This window comes from Geotrypetes seraphini, chromosome 3, assembly GCF_902459505.1.
Source record: "Geotrypetes seraphini chromosome 3, aGeoSer1.1, whole genome shotgun sequence".
Taxonomy (NCBI): domain Eukaryota; kingdom Metazoa; phylum Chordata; class Amphibia; order Gymnophiona; family Dermophiidae; genus Geotrypetes; species Geotrypetes seraphini.
In genome coordinates, this window is record NC_047086.1 from 204,572,401 (window position 1) to 204,594,836 (window position 22,436).

Here is a 22,436-nt window from a genome sequence, read left to right on the forward strand (position 1 = left end):
GCCTCAGCAACAACAAACAAGCCCGGTTTCCCCGGTGGCATAAACTTTATACACAAAACAGGCACTTTTTTAAATCAAACATAATCCGGCATGCTCTGGATTTCATCAAAATAAATCATAGTTTTAACAGTCCTCTTCACCAGAGTATCATAACTGAAAAGTGCAACTGCTATCAATCAAAAGTTCATTCAGTTTCAATGCAGCACAGCTAGTGTAATATTGAGCTAGATAAACGGGGACTGTATTTTCTCAGCATTCATAAACAGTCCTTAACCAGCGTTTGGGTTAAGACTCTGAAGGCAGGCAGCACTCTCACTGGTTGCTATGGATATCAATTAGCCTTGGCAAGCCTGCACGGAGGCTTGTAACCTGAAACCAGGGCAAACACAGGCTGACGTTCTGCATAGTGTTTAACTCAGCTATTTGCAGGTTTGTATATTTCCAGAACCTATACGCTCTGGTGCCTTATTCAGCCCTATCATCAAGAACAATGTTGGCAGTTTCTTTAACTATATCTTTAGGCATAACTTTTCCTTGTGAGTAGTGGAACAGCAGAGAACCAGCAAGGAGCAGAGACCTTTCCCTCTTTAACCTCACAGCCCTAAGCAATCTCCATTGGCTCAGCATGAGTTACACATGGAGCACAGCTTTCTTCAATTATCATAGGTTCAGGCACACAGTATTGTAAAGGAGAGTTCCCAACCTGTTCCTCCTTCATGTCCCAGTCCAACTCAGCAGGTAACTCTGGCTGCTTCCAGGTCAGTTCAACCTCATGCTGGGATTCATGTTCCTTGCAAACCTTATGGCAAAAATTCGACAAAAATGGTTCAATCCAGTCGAATAACATGAATAAATACCGTTATCTGGATTGCATTTAGTTCCATCAATTTACCGTGTTATATTTAAAAAAAGACGCCTCAGCCCCACCACTCCACCGCTTGTAATAATTCGAAAAGCGGGAAGCTAGTTGTGGTGCTTCATCATTGGCAGTCAATTTTATATAATTTTTCTTACTTTATTTTTTATTTATTTATTTTTTCTATGTATCAAAAATCTTTAAAGAAATAAATATTTCAAAAACTCTTCACTTCTTGAGTGTCATACTATATGCTTTAAAAAGTAGATAATACTTATCTCAGCCAAAAACCCAGGGAGTCAGACCCAACATGTTTCACAACCAAGTGTTTTTTCAAGGGTCTCCCAAGGGTGCCGCTGTCATCCAACTCCAAGTTAGTAATGAGAAAAGTGCAGGATTCATGTTCCTGCACTGCTCCTATCCCGAGGGCTCTGCTGGTTCCTTTCTGCTCCGTTCCTCCTGCTCCCCTAAGTTCATTACAGAGCCTCTGTTTAAGCTGCGGGAAGAAACCACTCCCCTTTAGCTGCAGGGGGGAGAGTTTCCTTCCCTTGGCTTGAATCATTTCTCTCCAGGCACCCTGCTGTGCTGCTTTCTGCTTAACAGCACCTGGAAAACAGCAAGGTAAAACTTTACTGCCTGGCTTCCGGACATATCAGGGAAGTCACAGCTTATCTGTTCCACTTCCATTTCTTGAAGCAGGAAACTACAGGCCGGTGAGCCTCACTTCAGTTGTTGGAAAAATAATGGAAGTGTTGCTGAAAGAAAGGATAGTGTACTTCCTTGAATCTAATGGGTTACAGGATCCGAGGCAACATGGCTTTACAAAAGGTAAATCGTGCCAAACAAACCTGATTGAATTTTTTGATTGGGTGACCAGAAAGCTGGATCGAGGACATATGCTAGATGTAATTTACTTGGATTTCAGCAAAGCCTTTGATACAGTTCCTCATAGGAGGCTGTTGAACAAACTTGAAGGGCTGAAGTTAGGACCCAAAGTGGTGAACTGGGTCAGAAACTGGCTGTCGGACAGACGCCAGAGGGTGGTGGTTAATGGAAGCCGCTCGAAGGAAGAAAAGGGTGGAGTCCCTCAGGGTTCGGTGCTGGAGCCAATCCTGTTCAATATGTTTGTGAGTGACATTGCTGAAGGGTTAGAAGGAAAAGTGTGCCTTTTTGCAGATGATACCAAGATTTGTAACAGAGTAGACACCGAAGAGGGAGTGGAAAATATGAAAAAGAATCTGCAAAAGTTAGAGGAATGGTCTAATGCCTGGTAACTAAAATTCAATGCAAATTTTTTTTTTTTTTAATTTAAATTGAATCAGGTTGGGCAGACTGGATGGACCATTCGGGTCTTTGTCTGCCGTCATCTACTACGTTCACTGTCCATAGAATAGTCAGCTGATCTACACCCCTGGCCTCTGACTTGGTCAGCCCTTCTGCATCGGGGTTTGTAATTCCTCCCATATTTCTCTGTGACAAGACTTTGGGATGCAGGATTGTCACATTGCTGGGCACGATGGACCACTGGTCTGACCCAGCAGCGGCAATTCTTATGTTCTTATGGCTGATTTAGTTACTACCAGTTTGTCTTGTTGACTAAAGTATATGCTGGGGGAAGTCTAGAGAAACAATGGAGCAGGATTAAATACTAGGGGTTTCTGTTATATTTTTACAAGGGGAGAAGGTAAATAAAAGGGAGGGGAAGTGTTATGCTTTTATATCTTTGGTTGGGCTTTTTCCTATAGACATGTTATTACAGTATGTGCAGTTATAATCTATGCTCTCTGATTATTTGTGCTTTGTCAATAAAGATTTAAAAAAAAAAAAAAAAAGGTTTAAAAAATAACAAATTGAAAGGATTTGGCGAGAAAAATGTCCATATTCATCCCTTATGCCACTTTTTGGACGTCTTTCTTTTTTGAAAATGAGTCCCACCCGGAAACGAGGCCCTTTCAGTACTGCATTGACTGAATTAAGGTCCAAAATTGGCTTCCAGCCGTCGGAGCCTCTCCTTGGCACGATAAAGTATATGAAGTATCTGCCAGAGCCCGAGTCTTGCTCCGGAATGGGCTTGATGGCTGTAATGTCTAGTAGCCTGTGGCAGTGGTCTAGCAGCTTGTGGCCAGTAGTCTCCACCCAGGCCGCCTTCTCTGGCTACCCTGCCGGAGAATCAAGAGAATCTGCTAGGGGACAAATCAACTCAAGCTTGTAGCTGTCCCGGAGAGTTCCCAGAACCCAACAGTCCAAGGTGATGGCCTGCCATACCACAAGGAAGACCGAGAGCCATCCTCCAATCCACAGAGCGGCCATTGACCTGGTGTCAGAATTGTTTATCAAAGGGCACCACTGGACTGCTCCTCGTGGATGGCTGGCTTCGTAAACCACCAAACCTCCAACTGGCAGGCTGAGCAGAGTGCTGTCCAGAGAAGACCTGAAAATACTTATGGGAATGTCGGAATGAAAATGTGGTTGCCCCGATCCCCTGGTGGCCAGGGCCTGTTAACTGACAAGGACCTGGGCCTTTGGTCCTGCACACTAGCCATGAGGTCAACAAGACCTGTGCCAAATAGGAGTAGCCCCTTAAAGAGCAACTTGCTCAAAGTTGCCTTCATGCATGAATCCCCAGACCTCTGACGAGATGGAATAGGCCTGACAGCTTGCCGAATACCTTAAACACAATCTATAGAGCATCTGCCATGTAATCCACTCCTGAGACCATAAAGGCAAGATCCTGAAGCATGATAGAGTCAGGAGCACAGTGAAGCTTAAAATGACAATCTCTGGCCACAAAAGAGGCCGCCACTGCCTTCAGTCCATCAGCCACAGAGTCAAACAGGCACTTAAGGATGAAATCCACTCTACGGTCCAGAACATCCTTCAGCATCACCATTCCCAGTAGGGGAGAAAAGTGCGTTTAACAACCTGTGCCACTGAGGAACCGAACCTCAAGGATGCAAAACACTGGTTAAAAGCATCCGCCATTTGGTAGAGCCAAGACATGGCCCTAGCATATTTTAAATGTCCTACAGATATCCGTGACCATTGTGAGTATATATGGATGAACAGGAAAGTAGTATCCCACTTGAACCAGCTGCCCAATCTCCAGCTTCAACACCTGGAGGGACTCCAAAATCAAAACAACCAGAGTCATGTACTTGAACAAAATATCTTCACTGTGGGATCCTCCCCCAGATTTGGGGGTCCATCCTGGTCCTGGAGATCCGCGAGGGTGTATCTCACACACTGAGGTGGTGCCCGCATGCATAAGCAAGGGCATGGTCAGGGTTTTTTTGTGATAGAAACTGCCGGCATACTAGCCTGGGTCACCGTGGGAAAGCAGGGCACAATCCCCATATCCTACAATCCCATATCCCACACCCAGCAAGAAAGCCTGCGGAGGGGTGGCTGGTACATCTGAAAATTGAGAGAAACCCATCTTCAAAGCTTTGAGGACTAGAGAGCTTTTGGCTGCTAAATAGCAGTTGCGTTTTGCCTGCACACTCCTAGAGGCCCACTTTTGACTTTTTTGCTTGACCAACGGAAGGAACGGCTGTAGAACCTCCTTCAGAGGTCGAGGGTACTTGGGCCGATGAAATTGTGCCCCCAACCCCGTCCATGCCACAGCACATGTGGCACACGACCACATGCCTGATACCCATCCACCGCAAATAGGGCATGAAGCCATCAAAGCTTGCCCTGGGGGTCCATCTGAGCGATTTTCTTGTTTAAATTGAATTACGAAAATCCAAGAAGGCACAGGAATGATAAAGGGTGATTGTGGGATTTTAGGAGTGGGGGCCTAGGGCACTCTCAAATCTTCTAAAACCCACTATTAGAGACCCCTTAAAATCGCTGATTCAGGCAGTTAGCCTAATACTCACTGTGTAATGTGCTGCTGTGGACTGCTGAAATAGAAGCTGAAATTGCTTACAGGGAGACCCTCTGCCTCAACAAAGCACAAAAACAGGACTGCCGGTCTTCTGACTGCTCCACCGGCCTGATACACACGACTGGGGACCTCTGCCACTCACAGACACACCGCACACACAACCTGGCGGAGGAACACAGTCAGCTCCAATCCCTTGTGCACCTTTACAGAGCTATGCAGCCTGCATTCGATCCACTAGGGTAAGCAAGCTCCCAAGGGATCAGTCCCTGAGCCCTGATCTGAAGTGCAGGCTGTCCAGAGGGTATACTGACAGGCAGCCAACCCCCTGGAAACAGACTTTCCGCAAAGTCTGTGATCTCACGCAGTTAGAGCTTTCTGCAGCCTCTGGGAACCTCTGCAGCACAAGGGCGGAGAACAGAAATGAAAAAAACTGGGTTTAAAGAAAAATAAACACAAGCAAACAAAACAAGCTCCTACAGTCTGTCTTGTAGGAAAAAAATTGGATTCCTGGGGGCAGCCTTGAGGTAAGATAGAAGGGGCTCAATATTCTGTATAATGAGACTCCCTACAAGCTGTTTGGCGACTATAGGAAAATAACCCACTAGTCCAGGAACAGAGTGGGATTGTACAAGAATGCCTATTTCACCCCTTTCAATGATCCGATTAAAATGTGCTCTGCTTTCAGCAATTGGACAGCAACATTCTGGAATGCTGTTCCTCTTCATCTGAGAACTGGCTACATGTACTCCTCCTTCTGAAAAGGCTTTAAGACCAGGCTCTTCTTTCAGGGATTTAATCAATACAGTCTTTCCTTTCTGTTCTCTTTTGCATCTGTCTGTCTGAGATTCTGATTGTGTTTGTCCTTATTCTGTTTTATTCCTTATGATCTGCTCTGATCCAGTTCTTTTATAACTGTTGCACAGTAATTTCCCACTTCATACAACTGTCTACTGCTACTGTGTAAATAAATTAACCACACTAGTGAAAGGAAGTCGTATATCAGATTAATACAGTTAAGCTAGATTAAGCCAGCTATAGTGTAAGTCATGTATAAAGCATAACTTGAAATAAAGCATTTGTTAAACAGCAAGAACCTTACTTGCAGAACTTGAATAGAATCTTCTCAAACACCAAGACAGGTCCAGTGCTCCCAAGAATGGTGAGAGGCTGCCCAGCAAACAAAGAATAAGCTATTCCCGTCATGGAGGCTCCAAACAATGATTCAATAGCACTCTGCAGAGACACAAAGGAAAAAGAAAAGCCATGCACAATAACAATATATTACATTTTCAGACATCCCAAATGTATCATCCAAAGGCATTTCCTCTATCCTTCATACTGCACATCACATAGCACCACTGTATTATGTAGAAGATTTTTCAAGTTAAGTCCATTGGCCATCAATGAACAGACAAGGTGTGTCAAATCATGTCCAATTCAGGACCTCCCAAGTTCTGCTAGCATTTTAGAACAATCTCAAACAAAGAGCCTGTTCTAAAATTCATGGAGAAATGGACATTTATACACTGGTTAAGTGTGTTATGAATATCCATTTTACAAAAATATAGCCTTTACCTTAGAATTTCTGTTTGTATTTTAGACATCTGAACACCTGCATTAAGATGTCCATACTGCTTGGATGTCTACATTCTGATTTTATGAAGCCAGGATAGGGATGTCTAAAACTATAGTAAGTCCACATGGGAAGGGAGCATGGTTTGGGTGGGATTAGGGAGGAGCTAAAATATGGATATCTAACTTCAAATTCAGAAGGGGGAGGGACATCTGTGTTCAAAAAGATAGACAATTTAGACCTACTTCCCCAGATGACTGTTAGAAAAGTACTCTGATTGAGCAGTGCTCCATTGGAACGATTAAGAGGCATCACTCCCTTAATTGCCCAGTGTTTGTTGTCCTCCCCCACAAGGGATACCAGCTCTATTACTTCTTCAGGAAATATGTTTATATTTATTAAGATTTGATATACCGCTCCAGCATTTTACTGACCTAAGCGGTTTACAATAACAATTGACTAATGACAGGAACTCCATTGAAGATAGTAAAGATAGGGATAGAGACAAGAAATATGGATGTTCATGGTGCTAAAATGGCTGACATACCATATATAATCGAATATAAACTGAGATTTTTGGGCCTAAAAATGGTCCAAAAAGGGGGGTCTCAGTTTATATTTGGGTCAGCGCTAATCGCCTCCCCCCCAAAAAAAAAAAACCTACTGCAGGCCTCTGTAAAGCCTGCCATGAGACTTGCTGGTCCAGCGGTGGGCCAGAACAGGAGGAATCCCTTCCATCTCCTGTCCCAGCTAGCTCTAATAACTTTTACTTTCCTCTCGCCTCCCCCCAAGTACCTTTAGAATCCCTGGTGGTTCAGCGGTGAACCACGGCAGGAGTGAAGGATGGTTGCTCCTGCCCATGCAGAGCTGCTAGCTGATTGGCTGCCACGAAAACTTGTGCCAGCCATTCAGCTAGCAGCTCTGCATGGGCAGGAGCAACCTTCCTTCACTCCTGCTTGTGCAGAGCCACTATCTGATTGGCTGCCGTGAACTCGCAGCAGCCAATCAGCTAGCAGCTCTGCATGGACAAGAGCGAAGGAAGGTTGCTCTTGCCGCGGTGAGCCTTTGGATCACCAGGGATTCTGAAGGTATGTTAGGGAAGGGGGATGGAGGTAAAAATTCTTAGAATCAGTTGAGACAGAAGGTGGAAGGGATCCCTGCTGTCCTGGCCCACCATGACATATGGCAGGCCTGGTGGAGGCCTGCAAGGCATCATGAGGGAGGGGGACAGGGTACAGAACCTGGCAGGGAAGGAGGTGGGCTGGGTGCAGAGAGTGGTAGGGCAGATGAGGGAGGGAGTGAGAAGACTGGGTGCAGCTCCTGGCAGAGCAGGGAGGGAGGTGGAACAGGGAGCAGAGTCTGGCAGGGCAAGGCAAGGCACTTGAATATTAACCCCCCCCCCCTTGGTTTATATTTGTGTCAACCTTTTTTCCTCCTTTTTGGGGGGAAAAAAGGTTACCTCAGTTTATATTCGGGTCAGTTTACATTGTGTATATATGGTAAATATTCAAGTTTTGGCACATGGATATCTATGTAGCCATTTTATAATATGGATTTTCCTATGCTGCCAGACGGTCATCCATATCCCTGTTTTTGCCCTGTTAAAATGTTAGATGTTCCAGTTTGTGAAATGGATGTTCATGCTGGATGTGATCAGTGCATCGATGTCCATTTCTCCTGTATTTTAAATCAGGCTCTACCATTGGCAGATTTATTCTAGAATAAAAGCACCATCAGCAATGTACTGAATTGGATGTCTCTATTAGAGAATGACAGTGGTTATTACCTGCGGCTAGCCGTGGGTAGCCCGCCGAAACGGGGGAGAGAAAAGAGGTGGTCGCTGCAGGTATGGGGAGAAGACCATTCACTGCACTGTGGAGCGGTGAATGGCTTTGTCTCCACAGTTAAGGGAGAGAACGCGCACGGTCACCAATCACACTCCCTCCCTCCAAACTGCATACTGATCGCCGCCGCCACCCAAGCATCTCCCTTCCTCCATATCGCTGCCACCCGATCGCTGCTGCTGCCTGAGCCTGATTGCCGCTGCTGCATCATCTCCCTCCTTGCTCCTTACCTTCATGACAGGCAATTTCTAAATATGTTTCCTACCAGCAGCCGGAGCGTTGAAATTGCGTGCGGTTGCCGTAAAGGTCATCTCTGACGCAACCGGAAGTTGCATTAGAGAAGACCTTTCCTGCAGCCACACGCGAATTCAATGCTCTGGCTGCTGGTAGGAAACATATTTAGAAATTGCCTGCTGAAAAGGTAAGGGGCAGGGAAGAAAGGTGGGTGGAGAAAACCAGACGCTGAAGGGACCTGGGGAAGGTGGGGGTGGAGGAAGTGGAGAGAAGACGCTGGGAAATGGGGAAGAGAGAGTAGGGAGAAAACGCTGGGAAATGGGGAAGAGAGAGTGGGGAGAAGACGCTGAGAAATGGGGAAGAGAGAGTGGGGAGAAGATGCTGGGAAATGGGGAAGAGAGAGAGAGGGGAGAAGACGCTGGGAAATGGGGAAGAGAGAGTGGGGAGAAGACGCTGGGAAATGGGGAAGAGAGAGTAGGGAGAAAACGCTGGGAAATGGGGAAGAGAGAGTGGGGAGAAGATGCTGAGAAATGGGGAAGAGAGAGTGGGGAGAAGATGCTGGGAAATGGGGAAGAGAGAGAGAGAGGGGAGAAGACGCTGGGAAATGGGGAAGAGAGAGTGGGGAGAAGACGCTGGGAAATGGGGAAGAGAGAGTGGGAAGAAGACGCTGGGAAATGGGGAAGAGAGAGTGGGGAGAAGACGCTGAAGGGAAATGGGGAATAGAGAGTGGGGAGAAGACACTGAAGGGAAATGGGGATGACAGAGTGGGGAGAAGATGCTGAATGGAATGGGGAAGAGAGAGTGGGGAGAAGACACTGGAAGGGAAGAAGACAGAAATGTCAGACTATGGGGGAGCGGAGGGAAGAAGATGGGTACCAGACCAATTGGGGGGGGGGGTGAAGGGAGAGGCACAGTAACAGAGCAAATGGAAGGTGCAGAGAGAAGACAGACAGTGGATGGAAGGAATTGAATGAGAAGATGAGGAAAGCAGAAACCAGACAACAAAGGAAGAGAAAAAATTATATTTATTTATTTTCTTTTTCTTTGCTTTAGGATAAAGTAGTATATTAGTTGTGTTGATAAAAATTTATAAACAAAGCCCTGTCAGCTGAACATCTCTTTCTTCAGTTCAGCAGCCAGAACTTTGATTTATAAGGAAGGATAAGCTAAATATTGCATTACTGAGGCTTGTATGGATGCTACGGGGACGGGGTGGTGAAGGGGATGGTGGGGACAGGGCGGTGAAGGGGATGGTGGTCCGATAACGGGGCAGTGACGGAGACAGATTTTTTTCCCCGTGTTTTTCTAGTCTCTATTCTGAGTTGGACTCCTTTCTACAATGCTTTTTCATATATCTAAAATATCAACAGGTCAAAATAGGCACAAAAACATTTGTGTCTGCACATATTTATGTTATGGAATAGCATAAATATAAAATGTATTTATCTTAGCTATTTTAGAAACATAAAATTTTATTTTTCCTGAAGCTGTCACAGATCCCATTTGACAGTTTGTCTTTTGGGGGTAGGGGGTAGGGAAGATATCAAGCAATTGGGAATTAAGGGAGCAACTTTCCTAATTCTTGTTGTAGGACATTGCTCGGTAGAAACACTTTGCTGAAACCTAGATATCCTAGTTATGGGAATAAATTAATTTTTTAGGTCCACCACATACATAGAAGTATAAAAATATGATGGCAGACATGTACAAACCATACCCCTTTGCCATCTGCATGTTCTTCAGTTTTAGACATGCATATTTCAGCTTTATAAAATCAAAACAAATATTTATGCAAGATAACATTCAAGTACCAGTTTATGCACATCTAAAATGTGAATGGTACTTCTAAAACAAGCAACATAGTCTGCTTAATTTTCAGCAGGTTTTGCCTTTAAACATCAAGAATTTTAATTAAATATTTATATTTATATCCTGCTTAACCAACAAGCATTAAACATATACATAACAAATATATAAAATAAACCATAAAACTCACAATGTACAAACAGCACCACTTCTCCTCAAATTCCCCATGCCCCACCAATTCATAGATGTTTCTGAAATAGCTAAGTTTTTAAAGCTTTCCTGAAAGACATATATTTATTTAAAAACTTATACCCCGCTTAAACCTAAGCGGTTCACAAGACACATATATAGTTTTTAAAAAACAATACAACAAATATTTAAAAAACCTTTCCAACAGTATTATTAAAGTAAATAACTTTCAAGAAAAGGCCTCTATAAATGAAGTCATTTTTAACACCTTTTAAAATGTCTGAATGTCGGAGAGCATCCAAAGCGACTCTGTCAGATTATTCCTTAGTAGCACCCCTGCCACTGAGATTACTGAAGCCCTCATTTTTGCGTAATGGCAGCCCTTTACTAACTACCCGTTGTGTCCCCTCTGACCTCGGGGCTCGACCTGGTTGATCTACTTCCAGCACTTAAATCAGATACCAGGGGATATGAAAGTGTATCACTTTAAAATTAGATAAGTTTCTTATTTCACATGGCAAATTATTCCAATATTCTGCTGCTTTTCCATATACTGTACAACTTTCTATTAGTAATAGCTAATCTGCAGCTAGTGAAAGAAGGTATAGCAAACAGCAACTCCCTTGACAAAAGTAAGCACCAAAAGGGTTGGTAGAGGGTTACCAGATCCTTCAAATACCCTGGAAATAGCCCATATAAAATCTGAAAGTTAAGTCACTCAAATTAAATTCTCGCTGGTATTGGTAACCAATGCAACTCATGTAAAAACAGGGTAGCATGGTCAAATCTACCTCCCTCCAAAATCAATTTAGCAGCAACATTTAACTAGAAATCCCAGTAAACATATATTACAGTAATCCAATGATGTAAGTATAAATGCCACTGCCATCTGAGCTCACCTCAGAGCAGCATCTGTTCTCATTGGCAGGCCACTAAATATATGTTAAATCTTAGACAGAAAATATTGGCAATTCTTGTATACTTCCCATCCAGGAGAGCCACTGGTGACATGCAGCTGATACAAAAGAATGAAAAAGAAATGCAGAGGAAGAGAGCGGGGGGGGGGGGGGGGAGAGGGTTAGGGTTAGGGTTAGGGTTAGGGAGGAGGAAAAGGAAGATACAGCATAGACAAAGGAAGAGATAAAGTTTGACATTATATTTAAGGAACAAGCAGGAGATAGAGGGATCAAATTAAAATGTTAAAGTATCCCTATTTCTCACCTCAAGCCCTGCATTAGTGTCTCAGAGGTAAAGAGTGCTTAATTAGAATGACTATGAGACAAATGTTAGAAAATAATCTACTACTATATTAACAAACACCCCCCTCCCCCTTTTATGAAGCTGCGTAAGGGTTTTTTATCACGGGCTGCGGTGGTAAAAGCTCCGATGCTCATAGAATTCCTATGAGCGTCAGAGCTTTTATCACCTCGGCTGGCGATAAAAAATCCTAATGTGGCATCATAAAAGGTGTGTGTGAAGGGGGGTAAGGTAGAGAAATATTGCACCATGCACAGCAGACATGTTGCTAAGAACTACAGACCATCTCACTTATTCTATACAAGCAACTCTTCCCCAAGCCCTGATCCTTACTATGCGTCCCTCGGTGGCTTCTCCAAGCAGACCCCCAAATGTAATGACAGGAGACATGCAGGCGCAATATAGGAATAGGAAGGAGGCCACGCACTGCAAGCTCAGAGCATCCCTGTAGTCACTCAAATACCAGGGAGCCTTGCGTTTCACATCCACAATTAAACCACCAAAAAACCTGTAGGGAGAAAGAGAAACAGAAAAGAGGAGTGGGAGCTGTCTAGGTACTTCAGTCAATCAACACATCAATGTTATACAAACTTTTAAAGGGCTGTATGAGATATATGTTACTCAAGACACCCTGGTGAGATTAGTAAATTGGAGGTTGAGCTGATATCACTGACTGTCACTACTGTTGTTGAGAATAAAATGAATGTGCTCATTAAGCTCAAAGTTAAGTGGTGCTGGTTCTCATGGCTTGATCAAAGACATGAGGAATAGCACCTCCTTTCCAGTGGGCATTGCAATGGTTGTAGACTAGAGAGTTGCGCGGGGACAGAAATCCCACCCGTCCCCACCCGTCCCCGCCAAAATCCCACCCATCCCCACCCGTCCCCGTGAGGAATCCCTCCGTCCCCACCCGTCCCCGTGAGGAATCCCTCCGTCCCCACCCGTCCCCGCGAGGAATCCCCTCCGTCCCCACCCGTCCCCGCGAGGAATCCCCTCCGTCCCCACCCGTCCCCGCGAGGAATCCCCTCCGTCACCATCCTTCCCTATAAACTTCAGAAATAGTTATTTTATTTAATTATGCTACTGAATTAAAGGCTCTGGTAGAGACCCATTTACAAATAAGCAAAGAGACTATTAATTTGGAAATATTAATTGGGAAGAATACATACTTTGTAAATGGGTTTCTACCAGAACCTCTAATGTAAATATAAAATATAAATACTCAGCTGATGAGAACCCACAAACTGTCAGCTGAGGACTTCCTTTGCAGTTGGCCTGGGGTCCCTTTTGCCAAGCTTGGCAGGCAGCAGTAGCGTCCCTGAGTCACAGATGCTGGCACCTCAGTGGCTCATGGATGCTGCCAGCGACTGCTGCGCTTGGTGGAGGGGAGTTCTGACCATCTCTAGAGGAGGTCCTCTGCTGGCGGTGCTTGGGGATCCCCACCAGTCACAGCAAGGGCCAACAAGTACTTCAACACTGTAGAAATAAAACCAGAAATGCATTTCCTTTTCTTTTGAACACAAAACAAAGATATCTGCCATATACATTTCCCAAGGCAGATGACTCTATGCAATGTCACCTCGGTAACAAAATACAAAAATAGACAAATACACCCCCTCCCTTTTTACTAAACCACAATAGTAGGTTTTAGCACAGGGAGTTACGCTGAATGCCTCGCGCTGCTCTCAATGCTCATAGGCTCCCTGCGCTAAAAAACAATATTGCGGTTTAGTAAAAGGGAGCCATAGTGCAAAATATAGATAGCAGATATAAATTCTCAAAACAGACACATTTTGATCACTAAATTGAAAATAAAATCATTTTTCCTACCTTTGCTGTTTGGTGATTTCATGAGTCTCTGGTTGCACTTTCTTCTTCTGACTGTGCATCCAATCTTTCTTCCTTTCTTTCAGCCTCCTGTATGTTTCCTCTCCTCCAGACCTCATTCTCTCCCCCAACTTTTTCTTTCTGTCTCCCTGTTCCCCCTTCTTTCTGTCTCTCTGTCTGCCCCCTTTCTTTCTTTCTCCGTGCCCCCCCCCCAAGCCACTCGGTTTGCTGCCACCGCCATCGGGGAATAGTCCCCAAGCCACCGCTGTCCCAAGCTTTCCCTGCAGAAGCGTCGCGCTGACCAGCATTCCGCTCCCTGACGTCAATTCTGACGTAGGAGAGGAAGTTCCGGGCCAACAAGGCATTTCTCCTCATTCCATCCAGCCTGAGCCCCATCTCTCCTTGATCCAGCATTTCCCTTCTGTGTCTGTCAGAATTACCATTCCACCTATTTTCCAGCATCACCCTTCTTTGTGTCCATCTCACCTATATCCCTATCTCACCACTTTTTCAGAATCTTCATTTGTCTCTGTCCTTGTCTTTACCCCATATTCACCATTTGCCCTTTCAATGTCTTTATCTCCCCCCCCCCCACACACACTTTTTCAGCATTACTTCTATGTCTCTATTTCACCTCCTCTTCATGTCCCCTCTGTATCTCTATCCTTATTCAGAAGGTCCTGCTTACCCTTTCTCTTCTTTGTGTCACTATCTCCATTTTCAGCTTTCCCCCTTTTTCCTTTGTTAATGCACCCTGTAGCCAGAATCTTTCCACCCTCTCTCCACTCCGGCCCAGCCCAGTATGAAATATTTCCTTTTGTTTCTCTCCCCTCTCTCTTCTCCTCCCTCACCCACGAGTCCTGCATCTGGCCCTCTCCCTTCTACCTGCACCTGGCAACACCCCCCTGCTCCGCGGCTCTCTTAAGCAACTCGTCAGCAGCGGTGATCAAGACAAGCTGCCGACATCGAGGCCTTCCCTCTACGAGTCCCACCTTTGTGGAAAAAGGAAGTTGAAACAAGCGGGACTCGCAGAGGGTAGGCCCCGACGCCAGAAGCTTGTGTCGATCGTTGCTGCTAAGTTGCCGAAGAGAGCCGCAGGTAGAAGGGAGAGGGAGATAGGAAGGCTGTAGAAGCTCCGGAGCATGACACCGAACCCGGCCAGGATGATTTCTTTTTCAGGCTGCTGCTGCCGCTACCATCCCCCACCCGAAATGACAAAAAACAGCCTAATGCCCGCGTCGGGAAATAGCCATGCTGAGCAGTGAGCTCAGCACGTACACAGATGGAAAGCCTTGCTTGCTGATTGGTCCGGCGGCACGGTGGGGCGGGGCCGCCGGACCAATCAGCAAGCAAGGCTTTCATCTGTGTACGTGCTGAGCTCACTGCTCAACATGGCTATTTCCCGACGCGACGCCAGACTTGCATCGCCAGAATTTAGGTAGGTTGTTTTCATCCCCGTGGGAGTCCCGTGGGCAAGGGGGCGTCCCCGTGGGAGTCCCGTGGGTCAGGGGGGCATCCCCGTGGGAGTCCCGTGGGCCAGGGGGCGTCCCCGTGGGAGTCCCGTGGGCCAGGGGGGGAACCCGCGGGATCCCCGCGGGACCCGCGGGATCCCCGCGATCCCCGTTCCCGTGCAGACCTCTATTGTAGACATTCTGTACCTTCACACAGTGTATATGCAGGAGAAGCACTGTGACAGACATGATTATATTGTTTGCTCATCTTGAAATGCAGCTTTAAAATGAACAGCAAACATATGAAGAGCAATTTCTTCCCCCGGCAAATGAACCTGTCTAAAAACTGCCCTCTTCTGCTTGATTAAAAGTGCAGATGTTCCTAGGAAATGTGTTTTCATCAGGAGAGTTATGCAGCACATGCACATAGGATTTTGAAAAGCACACAAGAAGCAGATGTAAAATATGTGTATTATTTTAGAGGACAGTTTATAAGAGGATGTGTACATCCACTTTGATAGTATGCTGGCCATTTACATACAGATGTTGCTACATATGCAAGTACATACTGTAAATGGCCTCTTATAAAATATCAACCTGCTATAATAAATATTACTTACAATGAAACAGACAGACAATAAATTAAATGTAACAATGTAGAAACATATACATAAATAAATAAAAATCAGACTGAATAAAATTTCCTAAAATATTTGTCTAAAATAAAAGCCTTAACTTTTTTCATAAAATCAAGCAGAACATTTATAGACTTCACTTCTTTTTTTTTTTTTTTATATCTTTATTGATTTTTAATCTAAAACAGTGCCAAACAAATAAAAGAACAATAGATCTATATTCAATGCACTATTATCTGTACAGGTAACACATACAATTAATAGTAACATAATATAACATAATATATAATATAAATGAAGAATAAAGTTACCTAAATGTCACCATCAATATTTATTTCCCTCCCTCCAACCCCCCTCCCCCCATGGATGTGTAAAGGTAAATGAACAGAAGGAAAGATAAAAAAATAGACATTATTATAAATCCACAAATTTAGTCAATGGGCTCCAAACTTTATTAAATACATCACTAAATCCCCTACATTCTGCATTAATTCTTTCATATTTGTATGTAGTGCACACATTCACCCACCAAAAAGTATAACTTATTCTGTCATAGTTTTTCCAATTACTCGTGAACTTGTTTTCACAAAAATTCAACCCTGAATATATTGTAAGAAATCAATTTCCCCATAAATAAAATATATCAGAAAGCTCCACCCCTTTCCCAAACCCTCAAAACCTAACTCCCTCCCTATCTCTCCCTCCCCACCCCATACATATACGCAAACATGGAAACGCAAGATAAGTTCAGGTAATACAGATATTTTAGGTATTATTGTTTATAAATACAGAATAATATATTGTATTTACAGTGATACATGAAAGGAATTCAAGTGTATGTTTTATGTGATCTTTTAAAATTTCTATGTTACACTTGTGGATATATGAAAATGAATAAAAAATTTAAAACAAAACCAATTACTCGTGAACAATTGAATGGCTAAACTTGTCATGATCATAAAAACACAGCCCTTATATTTATTTAAAGTGGGTTTCACATGTAATATCGTTCCACAAATCCTCATATGATAGTGGAACATTTGAAGCATTTCAAAGACATCATACTTTTTCTCAAACTGACCTAATGTGCATACTTCAAAGCAATGATTAACCCTGGGATCATAATGGCACAAAAAAGCCCCCCCTCCCCCCCCACACAATTATTGATGAAAGAGAAAATGTCCTGGTCAATCTGGGGCCTTATACAGCAGCACAATTATTTAAAACATATGTGCAACTCAACTGAAAGCTAGTGTAGGGAGTGCACAGTTGAGGAAATATGTTCAAATATCTTTCTGCTTGTCATTAACCTCACAGCAGCATTCTAAATTGTCTGTGGAGCTTTAATGAATCATGCAGGAATCCCCAAGAAAATAGAATTACAATAATCTAATGGTGTTAAAATTGAGGACTGTAGACAGTGGCGCAGTAAGGGAGGTGAGGGAGGGAGGGGCAGTCCACCCTAAGCGCAGTCTTCCTACGAGCATAGCGGTACCCCTCTTCCTCTCCGCCCCCTCGCTCGTTCTCTGCTCCTCGCCACTTGTATGACCCTTGCCTTCCCACATACCTTTCTACGATGTGAGGTTGCTGCCCGGGTCGGCATCAGTGCTCTCTCTAATGTCACTTCCAGGACCCGCACCTAAGAAGTGATGTCAAAGGGCAAGCCGACACCCACATGGGCAGGATGCTACTCACACGGAGAAGCTAAAAAGGTACGGGGAAGGGAAGGGGGTGAGCTCGCAGCAGGGGAGGCGGGGAACAGGGCGAAAGAGGGTGCCACCGCCCCGGGAACTGCTCACCTTTACTACGCCACTGACTGTAGAACAAACCTAAAATCATTCAAATCAGTTTAAAGCTTCAGTCCTCATAACAATCTGGTTTTTTGAGTAGTTATCTAGGGTGTTTTTTGGGTATCCTTTATAAAATATAGAAGCTTAAAATTATGCATAATGACATGATGATGTATACTTTGCTGGTAGGCATGTACAAGGGTGGAGTTTAAGTGGCATTCATTATAAAATATCCTAAACTACGTCCATACTTAAAGGTTGTAGACAAGGATATTTTCACCTGCTCTAAGGCTGATATAAAATGTCCACACTTTCAAGTAAAATAATAAGAGGTGAGGAAAAAACTCTCAAAAGTATGCAGAAGTGAGAGGTCAAAATCAATGATGAAAATATAACTAGAACCAAGACATCTCAATAAATGAATCAAGTAGTGAAACTTAAATATGAATGTTGAGAATGTAAAATAATACAATTTTTCACATACACTCAGATTTGTGTAATCCGACCAAGAGCCGTGGCTCCTATAGCCGAACCCACCATCCCATCACTGTGTATGACTTTGCTATACAAAAGAGTGAGTGAGGCTGCATGTTCTATTGATTATTAACTTTGTTCACAATGGCAATAAGAGGAAAAACCACTCCACTTAGCTTTAAGATGTATTAGCAGGTCCTGACATGGACCATGTTTTGAGGGTCTGTTTCAAAAGGAGAAATGCATAACTTTAAGTGCCAGAGAAATAGTTACTATGTGATTCGGACAACAACTCATAATAAATCAGCAGCAGATCAGAAAGACACCTTCCAACTCGCAAGTAGAAGGAAAAAACTGAGGAACTACAACACAGCCCAGTGAGGCAGGATGCAGAACCGAGAGAGAAAAAAATGTAGATGATTCCGTCTACACAACTAGTGACTAGAGGTAAATAACCCATTGGTTCATGAATCATATGCCTTTTGCACCAGAAGTATACATATATGTAACCATCTCTGGGAAAAGGTGACTAAAGTCACCAATATTTAAAAAATGAAGATTTAATGAATTCTGTTAGAGTAAATAATATAATAGTCCAAACCTCATACTTTTATTTGGAAAAATAAAACAGAGGTTTAAACATAACTTTTTCAAACTGCTTATGGAACCATGACATGAAAAACTGATGATTCTTAACAATGTGGATGTGCTACTTTAATTACCTTTTCCCAGAGAGGGTCTCGTACTGTGACCAGCCAGGCATTCTCCCAGTGCAGGTCCCAGTCAGGACAGAGGGAAAGAAGGTGAAACAGAAAGCCCGGGGTGGAATTGGGAAGGAACAGGTTGGGTCTGAGCTGGATAATCCTGTTGACCACCGGGGGAGCCCAAGAGGCCCTTGGAACACTGCCAGGGCTGACACAGCAGGGCGGGGTCCCAAGGTATATAAGCCTGTCCCAGACACCAGGAAAGGGAGCCAGCTAGGGAGGAAGTTTAGGCCTTGCCTCCCTAGGGACCCTGCTGAGCCAAGCAGGGACAACAGGCCTCAGCCTATGGAGTTGGAGGAGCTTGAGCAGTCAGGAGAATTGTTTCAAGCTGATGAACCCATGGATTGCCAAGACACCTGTACTACTGGGGATGATAACTTGCCAGAGCCAATGCTGGTGGAATGGACTTTGAGCCACAAGCAGTGAGTGTTTGTTTTTGAACTGTTTGTGAGCTGTGTTTTTCTTTGGAATGCTGAGGTTTTGAGTGAAAGCTTAGAGAGAGTTTGGGGAGAGGTTTTGCTTCCATCTGGGAGGGAATTTGAAAGCCTGTCTGAAGGCCTACAATTTTGGCAAAACCTGCTACTCTCTCTTTTTCCTGATAACCATAATTAATGATTGTCAGAGGCTTTCCTAATTGCTGCTAAAGATTAGGAACTAAGGAAACTCAAATATTGGACTGCAGTCTCAGGACTGAGTAAAAGGACTGCTTATCTGCAGTTAGAGTAAGCTCTCTAAGGAGCTAAGGTCTCCAGATTGGGTGAGACTGAAGAAGCAGTGGAACAGTAAAAGTTTAAAGCTAACTTGGTATGCTTCAATTGCTTTGCCCTTTTTGGTTTTTGTGTTCTTTTTTCATGAATGCTGTATAGGAGTACTGGCTGATATTCCTGACTAGTTCAAGGCATTACTTACCTGTTGTGAAGAAAGTGAGTAAAATGAACCATTTATTTAAACTTCTTGAATGCTGAGACTTTATTGTGTTTTTTTTTTGACTACTAAAAATCCAGTCCTGCAGGGTGACTCCAGGCCGGGTCACACGCAAGTATATAATTTAGTGTAGCCATCAGGATTTCTACAAACCCCTATCCTGGGTTGGACTGATGGTCACAGTACATAATTGTCAAAATTCTGTTCAAGTGCCATTTTGCAAATACACACTTAACTAACATGTCATGTATTTGCAAAAGGGCATGGATAGAGCATGGGCAGGGCTCCCACTTACTATATGTGTATAAATTATAGAATGCAATAATTTGTACACATATCTCTAGTATTTACTATAGATGCTAACGCACTAGTTGTATGGATGGCATATGTAGTGATACTTAAATGATAAGCACATCTAAAAATGGTTAGGCAGGATTCTATAAAGGAAAAAAAAGTTGACTAAATTTATTAATAGAATAGGTTCCTACCAGGCACCTTTTTATAGAATTAACCCCAAAGAATTAACCCCATAGGGATTTATTTTATAAGAAGATGCCTATACCTAGATAGCAAATAAAATAGGCTCAAGAACCAACTCCAATAGCATACAAATATTTATGCATATACATTTATACTTACTCTGAAAACTGTGTAAATGCATGCATACACCCTACATATCTACCTGTGTATTTTATAAAATACATGTGTACATTACACCTTCACATCCAATCTGCTGAAAATACAACCATAAAAATGTCTACACATGGCATACATACAAGTATGTCTGATCTTGTAGGTGTGTATATATTTACCCACTTAAGTTGTCACAGAATACTTACCATAACAGGTGTTATCCAGAGACAGCAGGCAGATATTCTCACTTGTGGATGATGTCATCCACGGAGCCCGGTACGGACAGTAAAAAGTGAACTGGCACTTTAAGAATTCATAAGCTTTTAGACTGCCTGCACTGCACATGCACGAGTGCCTTACCACCTGACAAGGGCTCGCGGTACCCCAGTTCCATCAGCAAGCTAAAAAGCCAACCAGGGGATGTGGGTGGGATATGAGAATATCTGCCTGCTGTCTCCAGATAACACACGTTACGGTAAGTAACTGTGCTTTATCCTAGGATAAGCAGGCAGCATATTCTCACATGTGGGACTCCCTAGCTTACTGCAATGGGATGGAGGGAGAGTTGGTCATTAGGTAGAAAATAAATTCTGTAAAACTGTTTGGCTGAAATAACCATCTCATCTGGAATAGGATTCTAGAGAGTAGTGAGATGTGAATGTGTGAATTGAGGACCAAGTGGCTGCCTTGCAAATTTCATCAATGGGAGTGGATCATAAGAAAACCACTGAGGTTGCCATTGCTTGAACTTTGTGTGTCGTAACACCCAGCCTGAGCATAGAAGGAAATACAGGCCGCCAACCATGTAGAAATAGTTCTCTTGGTGACAGGATGGTCTAGCCTATTGGGATCGAAGGAGATGAATAGTTGAGGTAAAGTCCTGTATGACTTAGTTTTTTGCAGATAGTACGGCAAGGTACGCTTACAATAATAATAATAATAATTTTAATAAAATTTGGGAGCCATTAACATCTTATTGTAATGAGTAGACACCATTTTCTATTGAAATTTACACCGTCTAATGTTGGGAGGGGGGAGGTTTTATATATTACTAGCTGATGCCCCGGCGTTGCACGGGTATTTAATTATAGCAATAACACTGTAAATGGATTCAAATAAAGATACTTTATAGTGGTGAATGAAAGTATTTTTTTACAGCTTAATAAAAAGTACAATATACAAATTATAATGTGAAATATTTGACAAAATGAATACAATACAACTAACGCAAAACGTGATTATAAACAACAATTTTAGTTTCACCTCCTGGAGCAAGAACATATAAATTCTTGGGTGAACCCACCCTTGAGCAAGCAACATAGAGTTGTGGGCCGCGAGACCCCCAGAACATATCACCCCAGGTAGTGAGGGATCTGCATACCAAGTTTCGTTCAAATCGGTCAAGCCGTTTTTGAATTACTGTGAGAATGGCAGCGTTTTACATATTTTCCATTGACATGAATGGGTGAAATCTGATTTTCTGTTTGTAGCTCCGCCCACTTGTGCAGGTGGGCCGCGAGACCCCCAGAACATATCACCCCAGGTAGTGAGGGATCTGCATACCAAGTTTCGTTCAAATCGGTCAAGCCGTTTTTGAATTACTGTGAGAATGGCAGCTTTTTACATTTTTTACATTGACATGAATGGGTGAAATCTGATTTTCTGTTTGTAGCTCCACCCACGTGTGCAGGTGGGCCGCGAGACCCCCAGAACATATCACCCCAGGTAGTGAGGGATCTGCATACCAAGTTTCGTTCAAATCGGTCAAGCCGGTTTTGAATTACTGTGAGAATGGCAGCTTTTTACATTTTTTCCATTGACATGAATGGGTGAAATCTGATTTTATGTTTGTAGCTCCGCCCACATGTGCAGGTGGGCTGCGAGACCCCCAGAACATATCACCCCAGGTAGTGAGGGATCTGCATACCAAGTTTCGTTCAAATCGGTCAAGCCGTTTTTGAATTACAGTGAGAATGGCAGCTATTTACATTTTTTCCATTGACATGAATGGGTGAAATCTGATTTTCTGTTTGTAGCTCCGCCCACATGTGCAGGTGGGCCGCGAGACCCCCAGAACATATCACCGCAGGTAGTGAGGGATCTGCATACCAAGTTTCGTTCAAATCGGTCAAGCCGTTTTTGAATTACAGTGAGAATGGCAGCTTTTTACATTTTTTCCATTGACATGAATGGGTGAAATCTGAATTTATGTTTGTAACTCCGCCCACGTGTGCAGGTGGGCCGCGAGACCCCCAGAACATATCATCCCAGGTATTGAGGGATCTGCATA

At 43.6% G+C, this 22,436-nt stretch overlaps 1 protein-coding gene across 4 annotated transcripts in view; it reads right to left on the reverse strand.

Moving 5' to 3' along the window:
- Positions 1–22,436, reverse strand: part of SLC4A8 (solute carrier family 4 member 8) — a 536,451-nt gene that overhangs the window by 208,477 nt on the left and 305,538 nt on the right. For all 4 annotated transcript variants that reach the window (XM_033936812.1, XM_033936813.1, XM_033936815.1 and 1 more), the window contains 2 exons: positions 11,982–12,156; positions 5,845–5,978 (listed from right to left, as the gene is read on the reverse strand). In XM_033936812.1, coding sequence (XP_033792703.1) covers positions 5,845–5,978; positions 11,982–12,156 — 309 coding nt within the window. The remainder of the gene's footprint in view (positions 1–5,844; positions 5,979–11,981; positions 12,157–22,436) is intronic.